At 45.5% G+C, this 18974-nt stretch overlaps 1 protein-coding gene across 3 annotated transcripts in view; it reads left to right on the top strand.

Moving 5' to 3' along the window:
* The window catches only part of Fndc7 (fibronectin type III domain containing 7), a 36331-nt gene extending 27297 nt beyond the window's left edge, over positions 1-9034 (top strand). For 2 of the 3 annotated variants that reach the window (NM_001165965.1, NM_177091.5), the window contains 3 exons: positions 3805-3834; positions 6302-6363; positions 6447-9034. In NM_001165965.1, coding sequence (NP_001159437.1) covers positions 3805-3834; positions 6302-6345 — 74 coding nt within the window. In that variant the 3' untranslated portion in view covers positions 6346-6363; positions 6447-9034. The remainder of the gene's footprint in view (positions 1-3804; positions 3835-6301; positions 6364-6446) is intronic. The other variant, XM_030252643.1, reaches the window with a different exon arrangement.
* The last annotated feature ends 9940 nt before the right edge of the window (positions 9035-18974 follow it).

Genomic DNA, 18974 nt, shown 5'->3' with positions numbered 1-18974 from the left:
ACCTTAATTTAAAACCAACCTTGGAGCCGGGCATGGTGGCGCATGCCTTTAATCCCAGCACTTGAGAGGCAGAGGCAGGCGGATTTCTGAGTTCGAGGCCAGCCTGGTCTACAGAGTTCCAGGATAGCCAGGGCTATACAGAGAGACCCTGTCTCAAAAAAAAAAAAAAAAAAAAAAAAGTCAAGTTCTCACAGACCTGGCCCCAGGCCAATCTGCTGATGAAAAATCCTCAATCGAGGTTTCTCCTTTCCAGATGATGTAGACTGGCTCAAGTTGACTATAAAAACTAACCAGTATAGTGACTTTTAAAAGTGCTTGCCAGGCAAGCTTGATGACCTGAGTTCAATCCCTAGAACCCACATTAGTTAGGGTTTCTATTGCTGTGATTTAACACCATAACCCAGGGCAATGTGTGAAGGAAAAGGGTTTGTTTGCTTCTTCTTCCATTACTGAGGGAAGTTAGAACAAGAGCTCACTTGGGGCGGAAACCTGGAGGCAGCAGCTGGGGCAGAGAGCACAGAGGAGTGCTGTTTACTGGCTTGCTCTCCCGTGGCTCGCTCTCCTGTGGCTCGCTCTCCCATGGCCCACTAAGCCTGCTTTCTTATAGAACCAGCTCAGGGGCTGCACCACCCACAATGGCCTGCACCCTCCCACATCAATCACTAATCAAGAAAATGCCTTACAAGCTTACCTACAGCCCCAGCTTACGGAGGCATTTTTTTTTTTTCAACTGAGTTTCCCTCCTCTTAAGTGACTCCAGCTTGTGTCAAGTTGACAGAAAACTAACCATCACATGGTGGCAGGAGAGAACTGACTCCTGGAAGTTGTTTTCAGACCTCCATAGAAATGCTCTGGTGCACACCAATGCATGCACGCTCTCACATGTACAAAATAAATAAGTCTGGAAAATCAATTAAAACAAGCCTTCAACTCAGACCTGTGAATTAAGATTCAGACAATCCCATGTAAGTGCTATGTGCAAATTGTCTGAAGCTGCTGGAACGCCGGCTTCTCTGGAACTGGGATGTTTTGTAATTTAATGTGGACCTCTGTCCCTCTCACTGTCTTTTGCATGCCCTTCAGAAACTATTTACATAGTAAAGTGAATTCAAAGTGGAGATCTGGAAACAGATTTTTTTTTTTTCTGAGACAATTTTTCTCTATGTAGTCCTGGCTGTCCTAGAACTTGATCAGTAGACCAGGCTGGCCTCCACCTCAACTGCCTCTGCCTCAGATGTGTTCCACTGCCTGGTTGGGACAGATTTTTAAACATAGTCTAGAGGACAGTAAACACCCTGACTTGTTGGACCTTAAAAGACTTGAACTTTGCCATACAATGGTCTACAAAGCAAGTTCCAGGACAGCTAGGGCTCTGTTGCACAGAGAAACCCTATCTTGAAAAAATAACAAATCAAATCAAAACAAAACAAAGCAAAACAAACAAACAAACAAACAAACAAAGGTCTTGATGTTTTATTTACACAGATTTTGAATGAGGTCTAAGGAAAAGTTTGAGGATCAGAGAAAAAGGAATTTATGAATCATAAATTAACTCTGGAAATATTTGAGTGGGTAGACAGATTATGATTACAACCCAGGTCTGTCAGCCTGGGCATCTCACAGGAGCTGGCAGGAGACATTAGCAATTCTCTTGTTCTGCATTCCAGCACCCTCTGCTACCTTGCCCAGAGCAAGTCATATATTTTTCATGTGCTTCTAAGAGAAAAGCAATAACGAAGCCCTAGGATTTTGCAAGTGAACAGGAAGAAGAAAAAATGACTCATGAGCCATCACTGATAAACAGTCCACACTTTCTAATTAAATGGAGGTGACAGGATGGTTCAAGATGGCTCTGGGTGATGGAGCATGGCCAGCTCCTCCTAGGGAAGGTGGTCCCGCTGTCCTTAGATGTCCTGCTTTGTTTCTTTTTGTTTTTTGTTTTGGTTTTGGTTTTTTGTGTTTTGTTTGTTTGTTTTGGGGGGGTTATTTTTCCCCACAAAGGAATCTGGCCAGCCTTGTGAGAAGAGACAGGAATAGATTCTTGGGATGAATTCTTCAGAAGATGAGCTTGCCACTCAATAACATGTTTTGCTCACTGGATATTTCACAACTTAACAAGTGTCTTCACAGTTATATCTGCCTGAGTCTCAAAATAACCCTAAGATGTAGACTCAGCAGACATGAACTGTCTCTGATTTATAAATGAGGAAACTGAGGCCCAACAGCTCCATAATCTTTATCTACAATAATTTTCTTCGAGTCACTAAATTGTATATGGACCCAACACAAAATGGTCACTGGGGGTGGGGTGGGAGGGTCTCCCCAAAAGTACACTTGGAGGACATAGTTTGCCTTACTGCTTGTGCACTCGAAAATGGTTCAAGCCAGATCAACCTTTTCATTCTTCCCACCCCATTACATCTGGATTTTTTTTTTTTCATAGAAACTGTCCAAGTGTGGTTGTTGTTAGGACAAGAAGAAACCTATGCCATTGTTCAGAGAGGGGTGTGTACAGAGCTGGATGCAAATATAGGTCTGAGGTTGCTCTGTGCATTTTTGGGAGAGAGTGTGTGTGTGTGCATATCCTGTGCAGGCAAAGGAGCTAGGCTGTAAAGTGCATCATTAGAAGAGAGAGCAGCCCAAACTCGGGAGTCCCAAGTTGCCAAACCATTCACTATGCTTGCCTACCTCAACGTTGCCTTCTCTTAGAGGAGTTTTTCTTCTTTATCTTCAGTCTACTTTCCATTTTTTTATCCTTAGCACTTCTGGAGATGAGATTCAGAGTACATGCTTGGCAAGCACCATTCGGCTGAGCTGACAACCCCCAGGCCTGCCCCAAACCTTCTCTTAAAACTTTCTTTTGAAACAGTGATTTGCTAAATTGCCCTTCCTGGCCTCAGCTGCCTAAGTAGCTCAGATTACAAGTGTGCACTTCTGTGCCCAGCACGTTTATTCTTTTTCAATTTGTATATATTTTCCATCTGAAATATATCAATAGGGTTGGAAAGATGGCTCAGTAGGTAAAGTATGTGCCACACAATGTTAAAGACATGAGCTTGAATCCCCAGGACACAGTTGAAAAGTCAGGGCAGCACACACTGGTAGCCTCAGCGCTTGTTGTTGCAGGGGAGGTGTTAGGCAGAGCTTATTAGCTAACTCAACTGTCTTAGCTAGGGTTTTATTACTGTGAAGAGACACCATGACCAAGGCAACTCTTATAAAGGACAACATCTAATTGGGGCTGGCTTACAGTTTCAGAGGTTCAGCCCATCATCATCACAGCAGGAAGCATGGCAACGTGCAGGCAGCCATGGTGCTGGAGGAGCCAAAAATTCTACATCATGATCCAAAGGCAGCAGGAGACTGTGTCTTCTACACTGAGCATAGCTTGAGCATAGGTGATCTCAAACCCTGCCCCCACAGTGACACACTTCCTCCAACAAGGCCACACCTAGTCTAACAAGGCCTCTAATAGTGCCCCTTCCTAAGGGCCAAGCATTCAAACACATGAGTCTGTGGGGGCCATGCCTATTCAAACCACCCCACCAACCTAGTCAAATCTATGGACTTTAGGTTCAGGAAGAAAGACACTACCTCAAAAGCTGCAGGTGGAGAACAATCAAAGAAAGACACCTGACATCCTCAGGTTTCCACTTAACACACTTGTGCATGTGCACCAACATTAACAATTATAACTCACACACACCATAAATACACAAATAAATAAATAAATATGTCAATGAGTGTATTCTTAATGCCTATGTTTTAATTTAATTTAATTTTATTTTATTTTATTTTTTACAGTTACCTGTTCTGGCAGTACTCTTGGAATGGGTAAGTCATTTTTCCCAAGCAGAGAAATAGAAGAGAATTTGTGTGCCTGTGTTTCCCAGTTACTTAATGAAATTATGATCAAAGTTAATGCTAATTCCTAAGAATGCCACATGCTCCTTTGATGTAAGAGTGCCCTGCCTCCCTTCACATTGCGCAAACCAAGATGAATTCCTTTAGATGTTGAAATCTTTTTAGTCTTCCAGAGTCCCAGAGAAAAATGCAAATTTTTTGGAGGGCAGCTGGTTATTCCTGCTCCGCGCATACTTACTTTGGCAATGGTTCCAGCCTTGCTGCATGCTAACATTCCTTGGAGACTTTCAATTTTACTGATGCTAGGGCTCTGGCCCCTGAAGATCTGGCATAATTGTTCTAAGTCGAAGGCTGGGCAGCAGGACTTTTAAAAGCTCCTCTGGTGGTTTTAAAGTGAAGTGAAGGCTGAGAATTGCTGCGGTAAGCAGGGCTTCTCCCCCAGCTGGTGCAGAGCCCCACCAGGCACATTTGGACTTGGCAGGGGCAGAGGCTTTCCACACTAATGAGGTGAGGTCTGAACATGCTTTGAATAGCACAGCCTTAGACAGAAGCAGCCCCTCCCCCTCTCTGAGTAAGCCATTTGAGGGCCTCGGCACTACCGTGGAAATCATTGTGTCTAGGAAGGATTTCTAGATTTCATCATTTTCTTCTGTGAATACTGGACTAGTCAGATCAGGATTCTGGCTGGCAAGGACCCCTCTTGACCTACTAAAAGGAGCCCTGGGGATTCTGTTTGCTTAAGTCTTCCTTGATTCTTGGTCTATCATAAATCTTACCAACCCCATGAGTTGACTTTTTTTTTCCAGGTCAGGGTCTCACTATGTACCCCTGTCTAGCCTGGAACTCACTTTGTAGACCAGGTTGGCCTGGAATTCACAGAGCTCTGTCTGCCTCTGCCCCACCCCTACCCCCAAGTGCTGAAATTAAAGGTTTTACAGCACAATGCCTGCCTGCCTGAATTGACTTTTTTTTTTTTTTTTTTTTTTTTTTTTTTTTTTGAGACTATGTGTAGCCCTGGCTGTCCTGGTACTCATTCTGTAGACCAGGCTAGCCTCAAACTCACAGAGATCTGCCTGACCCTCTTTCCTGAGTGCTGAGATTAAAGACATGTGCTACCATACCACCGTGAACTTGCTGATCTTGTCTGAAATGACCTTCTAAGAGACAATATTGGATTTAAATCCTGCTGCTCTTATTTGCCAGTAGTTGAACTATTCAAATTCCTAAGCCTAGTTTTCCTCATTTGAAAACTGAAGTAATAGTCACTTCATAAAACATAATGACATTAAATGAAATGTAATTAATTGGACACAGTGAGAATTCAGGGTCAATTTCATCTCATAACTCCCTAATATGTTCTAGATATTAACACTTTAACCTTAGCCCTCATAATACTTGAACACATTAGTTTTTAAGTATGGACCCAACAATACTCACATTATCTGGTAACCTTTTAGAAATGTCGCCTCTAGGGTTTGGCCAAAGACCTAGTAACTGAGAGATTCTGGAGCCTGGCAACTCTGTGGGTTTGGCTTGGGTGTTTTGTTTTGTTTTTCAAGACGGGGTTCCTTTGTGTAGCCTTGGCTGTCCAGGAACTAGCAACTAGCTCTGTAGTTCAGGCTGGCCTCAAACTCACAGAGATCTGTCTACCTCCACCTCCTGGATTAAAGAGCTGGGATTAAAGGTTGTTACACTACAGTGCCCGTAAAATGGGGCTGGGGAGGGGTTGATTGTCTCTAAGGTTGTGCTATTCAAAGCCTATTCAGACCTCTCACCTCATTAGCACATAAAGCCTCTGTCCCCTGCCAGGTGCGCCACCACCTGGCCAGCAACTCTGTTTTAACAAGCAGCCTTAGGTTAGAGGATCCGGGCTCTAACTTGGGAGAGAGCTTTTGTTGCTGGAAACCTGATGCCTGGCTAGAGGAGAAAGTGACAGGTGTGGGGTCTGTGTGCCCTGTGTGGTATCCTTCTCCTTTGGTACCCAGCCAGCTTCAGTGTCACCTGCTCATCCTGTGGAGCTTTGGAGACTTTCTTCCCCACGACATCTTTAGCAGTTGAAGGTTCATGTTCACCTTGTGCAAATGTCTGAATGAATGAAATAGTGGAGGTTTTTTTTTTTGGGGGGGGGAGTGGAGGGCACAGCAAGTTGGCCTGAGGGTAAAAGAAATATCCCTCATCCAATCAGTACTGTGAGCCCAGGGATATTTAGAGGATTCACTTCGTGAAGCAGGGGTTTAGTCACGCTGGTTTGTCAGAAACTTCTGGTCGCTTTGAACAGTTTGGTAGCTCACGCTCCTCTTTGCTTGCTGTGAAGTGCTATAAAAAAACAGCTTTCTGAATATTGACAGTAACAAATTTTCAGCACTTAAGCAATGTCTGAGTTTGTGACACAGCCTCTGTGTCCTCTTCCCTGTCCCTTTCTTCCCTGTCCCTTTAGTGATTTACAGAGGGAAGAGGAACGATACAGCGAGCCCCAGGTAAATACAGATACTCCACAAGGTGAGCAGAGAGCATTAATTCTTTCTGATTCCACAGCAAGATTTTGTCCTCTGTTTTGAAAATTCTCCTCACTTCCCTTCCAGGGTCCCTGTGTTGTTAGTGAGCAGCCATGGAAACTCGCTATTAGAACACAATGTACCGTAGGATAGGCAAAGCTCCTTTGCGCTTTAAAGGAGGAACTCAGACTGTTTGGAGAGGACAAGGTCAAGTGTGTCGTTGGCTGCAAAGAAGTTCAAGATGAGCTGTGGAGAGGAGGGGACTCCACAGAGGAAAGGCCCAGAAAGTCCCCTGGAAGGTTGCCAGACTGAGTCAGCACACTGTCACAGCCTGGATGCATAAAAGCCACGCTTAGCAGAAACTTGTTTGGGGGCTTCATATCCAGACACACCACAGAATGTCGCCTATCCCAAAGCCACGTAGCCCAGGCTGGCCTTGAAGTCTCAGTCCTTCTGCCTCAACCTCCCAACGTGTCGGGTTACGGGCATCCACCATTATGCTCCATCACAAACTTTAATACTTCCTGGCCAGGGGTCTCTCAAAAGCTTCCCTACAGCATCCTCTCCGCAGAAGTATGGAATTGCACACCCTCAGTCAAGCCATCCTCCAGAGGACAGCATTCGCCCCCAAGACAGGCCTTTGTTGAGGCCTTTAAGCTTGAGTCTAGAGCAGCTGCTGCTAGGGCAACTGTGTGGTAACAAACGCCTTCGGCCCAGGTTCCCGGGGAAGCTGAGCTGCCTGCAGACTTCACTGAGTCAGAGAGCGCCATGTGAGCAGACATCTGCCAGAGCCTTTGGGAAAGCAGAAGCGTAGGTCTGTGGCTGGAAAGACTGTCATCACGCTCTCGGAGTGAGCAAAGACGTCAGGCGGAGCAGCAGCCAAGGGCAAAGAGTCTCAGACTGTGACAGGCTGACATGCACACACAGCCTTTCAGGGTTCATGGATCTCGCAGTCTGTTCTCTATGCTCTGCGCACATTGTAATGGCTTCCTTCCGCGATCCGAGAGAAGAAAACGGTGGATATATAACATCAATCTGTTGTACCTAGAACAAATGTTTGTCTGTCTGATGCCAGAAAAGTAATTTTAAAATAGCATGAGTATGATTTGTGTCACGAGTTCTCAAAGGCATGGCTGTAGTGTGTGAAAGGGTGGCTCAGTGGTTAAGAGAACAGGCTGTTCTTGCAGAAGACTCGAGTTCCATTCCGAGCCCTCTCATGGCAGCTTATAAACATCTGTAACACTGGTTTGGGGTGAGGGTGGTGGCGGTGGGGGTGGGCCATACCCTCTGTCTTCTGGCCTCTGAGAGCATCAGGCACCAAATGGTGCACACGCAGGAAACTTAGACACGAGGCCAGCAAGGAAGAGAGCGCAAACTTCCTCTCCTGCATCTTCTTTCCATGTATGAGGGCACATGCCGGTAATCTCAACCCTCAGGAGTCTGAGGCAGGAGGATCATGAATTCAAGGCCAGCTTGGCACACATCCTGAAATGTCTCAACAAACAAATCAGGGATGCAAAAACGTTTCGCTGACAAAGAGATTTTATTACTATCAAGTATCCACTTTTAAAAAATTTATGTTTTATTTTACATAGATGAATGTGCTGCCAGAATGTATGTCTGTGCACCACATGGGTGCCTGTGGAGACCGGAAGAGGACATGAAATCCCTTGGGATGGGAGTTACAGGTGGTTATGAGCCGCCTTATAGGCACTGGGAACTGAGCTCAGGGTCTCTGCAAGAGCAGCAGGTGCTCTTAATCAATGAGCCATCTCTCCAGCCCCTGTTTATTTTTTATGGTTTCATACACATATACTTTGCATTCTGAACACTCACCCCTCCACACACACACACACATCTCTACTACCTCTGCCCGATCCCCCCCACCCTCCACCAATCTCGCTTGTGTTCCTGGATGTTTCGTTTAGTGTCCCAGAAAGATTTGCCAGGACCATCTGTGGGGTGTGATGGGCTCAGCAGAGGACACCCAAGTAAAGACCACATCCCTCCTCTCAGAGGATCGACTGATAGCCCATGCTTCAGAGGTAAAGGGTGGGGTCTCATAAGCCCCTGGATAAAGAGATCTTTCCCAGAGACAAGCCAGTTCTAAAAGTGGAGTTAAATGTCTCAAGTACACAAATGGAAGGGGGTTGAGTTTTGTTCACTTAAAAAAATTTTTTTTTGTTTTGTTTTTGCCAGTCAGAATAGTGCACACCTTTAATGCTAGCACTCAGGAGGCAAAGATAGGTGGATGTCTGAGTTTAAGGCTAGCCTGGTCTACCTAGGGAACTCCAGGCCCGAAAAAGCTAGCTAGTGAGACCCTGTCTCAAAAAAAAAAAATGTTTTTAGCTGGGTACAGAGATGTATACCTTTAATCCCAGCTCTTAGGAGGCAGAGTCAGGTGGATCTCCATGAGTTCGAGGCCAGCCTGGACTAGACAGTGAGTTACAGGACAGCCAGGGTTATAGAGAGACCTGTCTCAAAAACAAACAACAACCAATCTAGCCAGTAGTGCCGCAGACCTTTGATCCCAGCAATCAGGAGGCAGAGGCAGGCAGATCTCTGAAATCGAGGCTAGTCTAGTCTACAAAGCAAATTCTAGGACAAACAGGGCTATATAAAGAAACCTTGTCTTAAAAAAAATAAAATAAAATAAAAATAGAACAGAACAAAACAAAACAAAAAAATGTTTTTCATGTATTTAATTAATTTTTGTCAATGAACAACATAAGCCTCATTATGAAGAGCTCATATGTACATTATTACACTGACCTCATGTTCAGCCCTATTATCTTCCTTAGTCCCACTCCACAGCTCTCTTCTGGTTTCTGAATACCACAGAGGGAACAACTGTTACTCACATAGATTCCCAGCTGTCATTCTAGAGACATATATTAATTAGATATTTGGATCAGGCCTGGAAATGGCAGTTAGGGTGGTTGTTTTTTCATGATCACCAAAGGATTCTGACATGCAGAAGTTTGGAACTGCCTTGGTGGATTATTTTCTTGAAGTAAGATTTCAGTGATGAGAAGCTGAGATGATGGAGGCCCGTGGCCTGTGAAGAAAGCCTCATGAGCCCCACAGTGCTCTCGGGAGTTCCTTGTTTTGCTGGGGAAAGCCTAGTGGAAGAGACATGAAACCATATTCTGGGCTCACATCTGGGGTTGTGTCCATGTGAGACTGTGTGCTATATCAGCTGACAGTAAGGTACCTTCAGAATGGTACCTCAGAATTAGGGCTGACTAGAAGAAACAAGCAGCTTAGACCAAATGGAAGGCCAGCATCTCTGTTCTCAGAGATCTGTGCAAGAAAATGGCCATATCCACTTAGCTATGTGTCTAAGGCTAAGCTGCACTAGATAGATTTCCACAAAAGCCATGTGGTCCACCTTGGATGAGGACAAAATTAATGTATACTTACTGCATTTACTTAATATGTGTAATATTAAGCACAGGGCACACACTGCTAACAGCTTTCTTCATACTCATTTTGTAAGGGCCCATGATTTGGCGAAAAAATTACACCCCAGACTCAAATAGTATGTAAATGCAAAGAACGTTTTATTCTGCAGAAGTTCAGCATGCTGAGGTCTCCAAGATAGAGAGACAACCAAGTGAGCTTGCAGGCATGATTCAAAGCACATTAGGGGATTTTGGAGTAGGTGACTGTCGGTCTGTGTACCAGAGATCTCTGGGCTGGCCTGGTGGGAGGGTTCAAGCAAAGGGGAAAGGGCACAAGTTGGGAGCCGCAAGTGCTTCTGCCAACCCCCCTCCACACCCCACACCCCCCCCCTGCTGTTGCTGCTGCTGCTGCCCCAGCAGCAGCTGTTGCTCCAAAGCATTGCAGTGTTTGTGCTGAGCCAAGCAAAGCCAAGCTGAGTTGGCAGAGGGCTGGCCAGTGAGAGAGCTGAGTGCAGGGGAGCTTCTGCTGGCGAAAGCTTCCAGGAGAGCGTTCTCTTCCCAGGCAGTGTTACAGCTCTTGTGACAGATGCTCTCAGATGATGGAGTCATTCTCACACACCTTTATTCCTTCTGCATAGGATCTTATGTGCAGTTCTGGGGTGGGGTGGGTCTGACAGCAAGTGCTTCCTATTGGCTTGGCCAGAGATGCCTCATCTACATGAAGAAGGGCTTAGGGGTGCTGCCCCATGGGGTTGATGGCCACGATTCTCTGTATGGGGAGCTGTGACTACATGACAGGGGCCTGGTGCCCTTCAGGGTCCCCTGGGGCTTCAAGCCTTAGCTCAGCCTTGCCAGGCTTCCTCTCACACCTGCCCTAATTCCAGGGCCCCCAGTTGAAGCTCTCTTGTCTGCTTAACTATGCTATGCCAGTGCTGCGCTTCCTCTCTGGCCAGGGTTGTGTTTTTGCCTTCATTCCAATGTGTCATGTTCAAGGAATCAATGCAAACACTCTTCTTAACCTGTGTAGGAGAGCCAACTAGAGGAGACCTGAAGGAACAGCTCAGGGAGATTATGAATCCTACAAGAGAAGGAAGAATTATAGTCTTGGAGCCAGATAGCTCCAGGTCCTAGTTCATCCTGAGATCTTACATGACGTACTTAACTTCCCTCAGCCTTTTTTTTTTTTCTTCTCACTTGTAAACCAGCAATAAAGATTGTCATCTTGCTGGGATTTATACGGTTTTAGATATGCATTCAAGGGCTTCAGAGATAACTCCGTGGGTAAAGCCTTTGCTGAGTTAGCAGAAGGACCTGAGTTTGGATGAAAAGCTGGGTAAACATTGGGAATGGTGGTGTGTCCTTCTTATCTGAGTCCTGAGGTAATGGGAACAGGAGGATTGCTGTGGCTTTCTGACCAGTCTGTCTATTCCAAATAAGTGAGTTCCAGGTTTAACAAGAGACACCCCCCCCCCTCAAAAATAAAGATGGAGAAGTAACTGAGAAAAGCACCTGCCATTGGCCTCTGGCTTCTGCACACACTTGCTCCCACACACAGGCTCCTCCCGACACACAACAAAGATAACATCACACACAGGTGCAGTGCAACTGGTTTGAATCCACACTGTCAGAAAGAATCAGACCTGAATTTGCACAATGTAGACTTGTGTATGTATGCAGCTAAGTATTGATCCAGTACTTCACAATGTCCCCAAGGCTTTAGGGACACATCATCACAGGTCCTATGACCATACTTGCCATTATGAAGGGCATTTTGTGTCACTCCCTGACACTGAGCCTTTTGAAGAGTACGGTGTGGAGGTATCTCACCTACCTCACTTCTTCCTCTTAGTTTGACACCCATGGATAAGAAACTCCAGTAAGGTTTACTCCATTAGGATGTCTCTGATGGGTCAGGTTCCACTGACTACACACTAAGCAGAACTTGATTTAAATTTGAAAAGGGAGTGGGAAAGATGGCCTATGTTTAAAACTGTGAGCCACTGAACCAAAAAACACCATCAGAAAGTACCTGCTGTCAGACTTTTCCAGCCTGTTTGCCTTTGTTTTCTGTGTTGAGCAAGCTGACCATTTCCCCCACTGCAGCACATGCCAGGAACCCCTGGCAATTAACAGCATTAAGTCCAACTTCCTCATTTCTGTGGATTGCTTGAGAATAAAAGAGATAATTCACTTTCTGGTGCGTAGGGCACACCAAGCACTCAGTCAGTACGAGACATTGTTGGAAAAAGTACTTACTAACCATTTCCACTGGGTGACCAGTTTGAATCTCTGAAACTACTGACTCTTTGCAGAACCCTGTAGGAAAGCCCCAGTCTGACAGGGTAACTAATGGTTGTCAGGGCACTCAGCCAGCAGCTGGGTTGGTTGTCTGCTTTGCTTTCAGGTCCCGAGACAACCCCCTCCAGTAGGCTGCTGCCTGAATTGCCTTCTGAGCTCAAATCATTTCCTGTTCATCAGCTTCCAACAATAATTTGGAGTCTTAAAACATTGATAACCTCCTCCATGCATTTTTTGTACAAACTTGTTGAGTAATGGATTATTGTTTTCTTGGGTCATTTATATATATTATATCCCCAAGGTGTTCACTTTTCTGGGATGGGGGTGGGGGCAAGGTTTCTGTGGTCCAGGTTGGCCTGGATCTAGGTATGTAGCCAAGGATGACCTTGAACTCCTGACCTTCCTGCTTCATCCTCTATGTACTGGGATGGCAGGTTTGGCTCACCATATTTGGCCTTAGAGCACTCACTTTTCAGCCCTCTTTTGACTACCACAGGATACTGAGGAACCTCACTGACTCCATTTTGAAGGCGAAGGCAGAAGCCATTTTGTTGTATTGCTAAACATACATTTTCATTTACTTTGAGTTGAGTTTCTGTTTTTAAGTTTCTGTTTCCTGGAACCTGACCTGCCCCAACCCATGACCCTGACTTCTTTTTGAAAGCACCTGACTCTCCTAAATCAGTGACCACATGATAATGGCTGTTTTCTTTTTGTTTGGAGACTTTTCTGTACTCCCCAACTGTCCCATTGTCTGGATTCTATAAACGTGCCTTGTTCATGATTTACTCCTAAAAGGGGTCCTGGGAAATGAGCTCAGTACTTCTCTGTCTCTAACCAAATTTAGGAGCCAGTGGCTGGACAGCTCTCTGGTGTACCCAAATAAGTAAAGTTTCCTTCAAATCTGGCTCAAAAATTGTGGTAGTATTCTTATTCTTGATCACTGGGATTAACTTTATCTGGATGCCTCAGTGAGATAAAACCAACCACCCAAATGCTAAACCTAGATCTTCATCCTGAGAATCTAGGATTGAAGGGCCACTTCAGGAGGTATCCACTTTGAGACATTCCAAGGCTCCAAGGCTCCAAGGCTCCAAGGCTCCAAGGCTCCAAGGCATGCTTTTGGTTTCTCAGTCTATCAGAATAAACTACAAAGCTGAGAAAAGCAGCAAGCATGTAGGGAGACCTCCCCTGGTAAGTTATAGCAATTTCTGTGACATATGCTTCTTTTGGATTCCTGACCTGGGAGGAGAAGGGGTCTGAGAAGACTCAGCACTCTCCAGGGCAAATGAGATATTGCCCTGCCCACCAGAGGTCTCTGGTCTGGTTTTGTGTCTCATTTGTCTTCTCTTTGTATGTTTTGTTTTCAATTTTGTTTTTACTGTCTCCATCTCTTGTATTTTCTCCTCTCTGTGTTAAGTGGTTTATCTTCAACTTGGGGCGATTGAATGAACAGTCAGGAAGGGTAATAAGACTACCAAGCCTAACAGCCTTTAACTGGTGTTCTAGAGTTTTGACAAACTTTAACCCCATATAGTCCAAGAGGACTATGATTACCCTGTCACCGTGAATAGCCTCCAAACATTCTATGGAACTGAATGGCCCCCTGAAGGTACTTCTGATTCTCAGCCTGGGCAATGGTAAATATCACCCTAGGTAAGCCTGGCTACTGAGCTGCGGTCGGATATATCTTGCTTTGGGCTGAAGCGACTTCCAACCCATATCATTCAGATTTGAATGATCTTCAATGGGTAAGGGGGCCAAGCCCTGCCTGTTGGCAGGTGGGCCCTTTGAAGACCTGAAGCAGAGAGCCAGGAGCCCCCTCTGAAACATGTTTTGTGGGAGTCACAGGAGGAAGAATCCCTCCTCCCTCTATATAACCATCTTATCATCCTCCCCTCAGCCACCCCAGTCCCCACCCCCACCCCAGCTTTGATCTGCCTCTCCCTCCCCTTCAACCCCTTCCCACTTGCTCCTCCATCTACATCAACCCCTACCCTGCCCAGTTCTTTCCTACCACCCCCTGTCTTCTCTCTCCCTAGTTCTTCCCTACCTCTCCCTGTCTTCCCGCCCCTGACACCCACCAGGGGGTCCCATATGGCCCTCCCACCTCTCACCCTGATTCTGAGACAGCACCTCCCTCTTGTCCTCACTCCCCTATGGCAGTTTCCTGACAATTTAAATCTATATGCTCCTTTCTCGACTCACTGTAGCTCTCTATCACTGGAAGAACCAGAGCCCCAACCCCTTTCAGCACTAACCCCAGTTCATTGTTTTTTCTCTAATTGATTCTATCTTTTCAATCGCCTCCTGTTTCAGTCAGGGTTTCTATTCCTGCACAAACATCATGATCAAGAAGTAAGTTGGGGAGGAAAGGGTTTATTCAGCTTATGCTTCCACATTGCTGTTCATCACCAAAAGAAGTCAGGACTGGAACTCAAGCAGGTCAGGAAGCAGGAGCTAATGCAGAGGCTATGAAGAGATATTATTTACTGGCTTGCTTCCCCTGACTTGCTCAGCTTGCTTTCTTATAGAACTCAGGACTACCAGCCCAGAGATGGCACCACCCACCATGGGCCCTCCACCCTTGATAACTAATTGAGAAAATGCCTGGATCACAGCTGGATCTCATGGAGGCATTTTCTCAAGGGAGGTTCCTTTCTCTGTGATAATTCCAGTTTATGTTAAGTTGACACACAAAACCAGCCAGTACACCTCCCCACAAGGCATGACTGTCATCAGATTCTCTGTTCCCTCTTCCAGCAAGAAAGGAAACGGATTCTCAGGAAAGCAGCTGAATCACTCACCAGAATATCTACAGTGATTGATGACTAGAGGGTAAAGGCAATTGACCATCACAACAACCCAAATGAGACTACAACACAGAGGGAGATAGGTCACTCAAGTGAGTACCACCAGGTTCTCTTAGAAGGGATGAAATGGGCAGTCTAAAAGCCCACCAACCTACCTAAGGTAGCAGATGTAAAACAGAGCCCAGATGAATCACCTTTAGCATTCCGGGGATACCTCCTGAGCACCTATCATTTATACACACCCTTACAGACCCAGAAGCCCTGGCAAACCTCAAGGCAATTAAGCTGGCTTCAGTTAACCCTTGATATGCATAGGAAGATACAAAAGATGGAATGGTTCCTAGGAAAGAATAGGTCAAAGCTATTACAAATAGCCCAGAAGATGTTTGGCAGCAGAGACAGCAAAGAAGATCTTTTGGCAAACAAGATGGTGTGGACCACCATGGCTGCACTGCAAGCCCTAGTCACTTTCAACTCTGCACATTAACCCCACATTTAAAAAAAAAAAAAAAAAAGAAAAGAAACCTTTACAAAAAGGACCAATATGCTTACTTCAAATTAGTAAGTCACTAGAAAATGAATGCCCATGATGAAAACAGATAGGACCCCACAAACCTGATTCAATCTTAACTATGGAGGATTAGTGAAGTCATGTCTCCTTCAAACTAGGCCCCCAGGAGCCTGTAGTAACCTTTGCTATTGGGGCCAACATGTAAATTCTCTGGTGTACACAGGAACTACATATTCAGTATTATGGGAGCCCCCCAGATCCCTAACCAATCAGACAATGGAAATACAAGGGACAACAGGGGATATTACAGAATATAAATGGATCACTGACTAGACTGTTAACCTGGGACAAGAAAATGTGACTCATTCCTTTATCCTTAATGCTGAATGTCCCTACCCTTTACTAGGGCAGGAACCTTGAACACGCTCCAGACAACAACATTGTTCTCCCTCGAAGGGGAGTGGAAGAGTTATATAATCCAGGAAATTTCTACAGTTTTGGCAGAGGGCATTCCTCCTGCTTAGCTAAACGAGTGCTACTAACATCTGGGCTCTGCTTGGAAGTCAGGGAAGGGATTAAGGTTCACATCAGATGCCTCCTTGAAAGAGGCTCCTTTACAGTCAGTCTGCAATAACCCTTGTACCCTATCCAAAAGCCTGGCACTCTAGACAACACACCAGCACAAGACTTATGGGAAGTGAATAAGCAGTTGGAAACCATTCACCCGATTGCTATACATCTCTACAGTTTGCTCAGTCTATTACCACCAGAACATAAAATTTACACTGTATTGGACTTAAAAGATGAATTTTTTCCATTCCCCTGCCAAAACTAACTTATCTTTGCATTGGAATAGGCTGTACTGACTGGTTTTGTGTGTCACCTTGACACAGGCTGGAGTTACCACAGAGAAAGGAGCTTCAGTTGGGGAAATGCCTCCATAAGATCCAGCTGTGGGTCATTTTCTCAATTAGTGATCAAGGGTGGAGGGCCCATGGTGGGGTGGTACCATCTCTGGGCTGGTAGTCTTTGGTTCTATAAGAAAGCAGACTGAGCAAGCCAGGGGAAGCAAGCCAGTAAAAAACATCCCTCCATGGCTTCTGCATCATGTCCTGCTTCTTGACCTGCTTGAGTTCCAGTCCTGACTTCCCTTAGTGATGAACAGCAATGTGGAGGTGAAAGCTGAATAAACTCTTTCCTCCCAACTTGGTTCTTGGCCATGATGTTTTGTCCAGGAATAGAAACCCTGACTAAGACATGGGCCAACCCTGAACTGGGGGTATCAGAATAATTAATCTGGACCAGATGGTCTTAAGGGGTCAAAAACTCTCCTACCATCTTTGATGAAGCACTCAGCCAGGATTTAAGTCTCTTCTGTAGTAAGTACTCTCAGCTAACCTTGCTTCAATATGTGGATGATTTATTATTGGCTGTTAAAGATGAGAAGGACTGTTGAGAGCCACTCAAGGCCTTTTAGAAACTCCAGCCCTGTTAGACTATAGTGTTTCTAAAAAGGAAGTCCAAATTCACCTGCTCCAGGTTATCTACTTGGGATATGAACTGGGAGAAGGGAGAAGACTACTGTCTCAAGCCCAAATAGCAGCCATAATGCAAATCCCCAGTACCAAGTAACAAGTTAGGGAGTTCCTGGGAACTGTTAGATATTTCTGTCTTAGGATACGTGGGTTTGCTGATATTGCCAAATCCTTGTGTTCTGCTACAGCTGGGGCAACACCCCTTTGGAATGGACTGAGGAACATGAACAGGCCTTTAAGAACTTAAAAGAGACTCTTGTACAGACTACTACTATAACTCTCCCTGATGTCTCTAAGCTCTTTCATCTTTACATCCATGAAAGAAAAGGCACTGCCAAGGGACTAGACCCTGGGTCTCTGGGAAAGGCCAATGGCTTATGTCTCAAAGAGACTGGATCCTGTAGCCTTGGGATGTTTAAGAGCCATCACAGTTACTGAAATTCTTGCAAAAGAAGCTGACCAATTCACAGTGGGACAGACTCTAGCTGTAACAGCTTTGCACATTGTGGAAACCTTGTGGAGGGATACTGTACTGGCTGGTTTTGTGTGTCAACTTGACACAAGCTGAAGTTATCACAGAGAAAGGAGACTTCCTTGAGGAAATGCCTCCATGAGATCCAGCTGTAAGGCATTTTCCCGATTAGTTATCAAGGGTGGAGGGCACATGGTGGGTGGTGCCATCTCTGGGCTAATAGTCCTGGATTCTATAAGAAAGCAAGCTGAGCAAGCCAGGGGAAGCAAGCTTCTGATTCCACTTCTGCCTCCAAGTTCCTCCCCTGTGTGAGTTCCTGTCCTGACTTCTTTTGATGATGAACAGCAGTGTGGAAGTATAAGCTGAATAAATCCTCTCCTTCCCAACTTGCTTCTTGGTCATGATATTTGTGTAGGAATAGAAACCCTGCCTAAAACAGATGCCATCAACCGGTGGATGTCAAGTGCTGGCTTGACTCAGCACCAGGCCCTTCTTTTACACAAGGAAAGACTGACCTTTGATACATCTGTGGCCATCAATTCCAGCATTCCGCTGCCAGAAGACAGATGACCCTGGGGAGTCCATCCATGACTACCTGGAGATGCTGGATGTCATCCAAGATACCGGACCCGACCTGGCAGACATCCTACTCACCACCAGAGATTTGGATCTCTACACAGCTTCATTCAAGAAGGTATCTGGGGACAGTGGTGGTCACGGGCTGGAAGGAGGTAAGTCATTGGGCACAAGCCTTGCCCAGGGTCACATCCATGCAGAAAGCAGATATAATCACTCTAAACTAGGCTTTAAGATGGGCAGAAGGAAAAAAAAACGGTGAATATCTACACAGACAGCCAACATGCTTTTGTCATGGCTCATGTTCATGAACAGATATACAAACAGAGGAGTTTACTCACCTCAGAGAAAAAGACTACTAAAAATAAACATGAAATTGTCCAGTTGCTGGAGGCTATCTGGCTGCCAGCTGAGCTTGCTGTAATACACGGGCCAGGACACCAAAAAGACAAATGCTCCCAAACTCAAGGTAACAGCTATGCAGATCAAAGACCAAACTCCAGACCATCCTGGAACTATCTGCCGTCACGGGACCCCGCCTCTGCCTCCAGGAAGATGTTCTTGAGTACAATCCAGAAGAGATCAAGCCATATCCTAACTTGGGGGCTCAGGGGAGCCACAAAAGATGGTGACCTTGACAGATGAAAGATTCTGCATGCCGAAGGTGCTGGGTCAAAACTAGCTAAAGCTTTGCCTCACTCCATGCGCTTGTCTCCTAAGAAGATTTCAGAGCTCGTCTCCCCTCCTGTCTGGATTCTTGGACACTGAGAAAAACTTCAGAGCATTCCAGATCAATGCCTGACCTGCGTCCAGGCAAATGCAAAGAAGGACATGCTTCTCCCAGAACAATGGAGTCAAGAAAATGTACCAGGTGAATTTTGGGAATTGGACTTGACTGAAGTCAAGCCAGGACTCTATGTCTACAAATATCTGCTGGTCTTTGTCAACATCTTCATAGGCTGAGTAGAGACCTTTCCATCGCTAATACAAAGAACCCAGATGGTAG

The sequence above is a fragment of the Mus musculus genome, chromosome 3 (genome assembly GCF_000001635.26).
Source record: "Mus musculus strain C57BL/6J chromosome 3, GRCm38.p6 C57BL/6J".
In the NCBI taxonomy this organism is placed as follows: Eukaryota; Metazoa; Chordata; class Mammalia; order Rodentia; family Muridae; genus Mus; species Mus musculus.
Note: the sequence above shows the minus strand (reverse complement) of the source record. Positions and strands in the feature narration are given on the sequence as shown.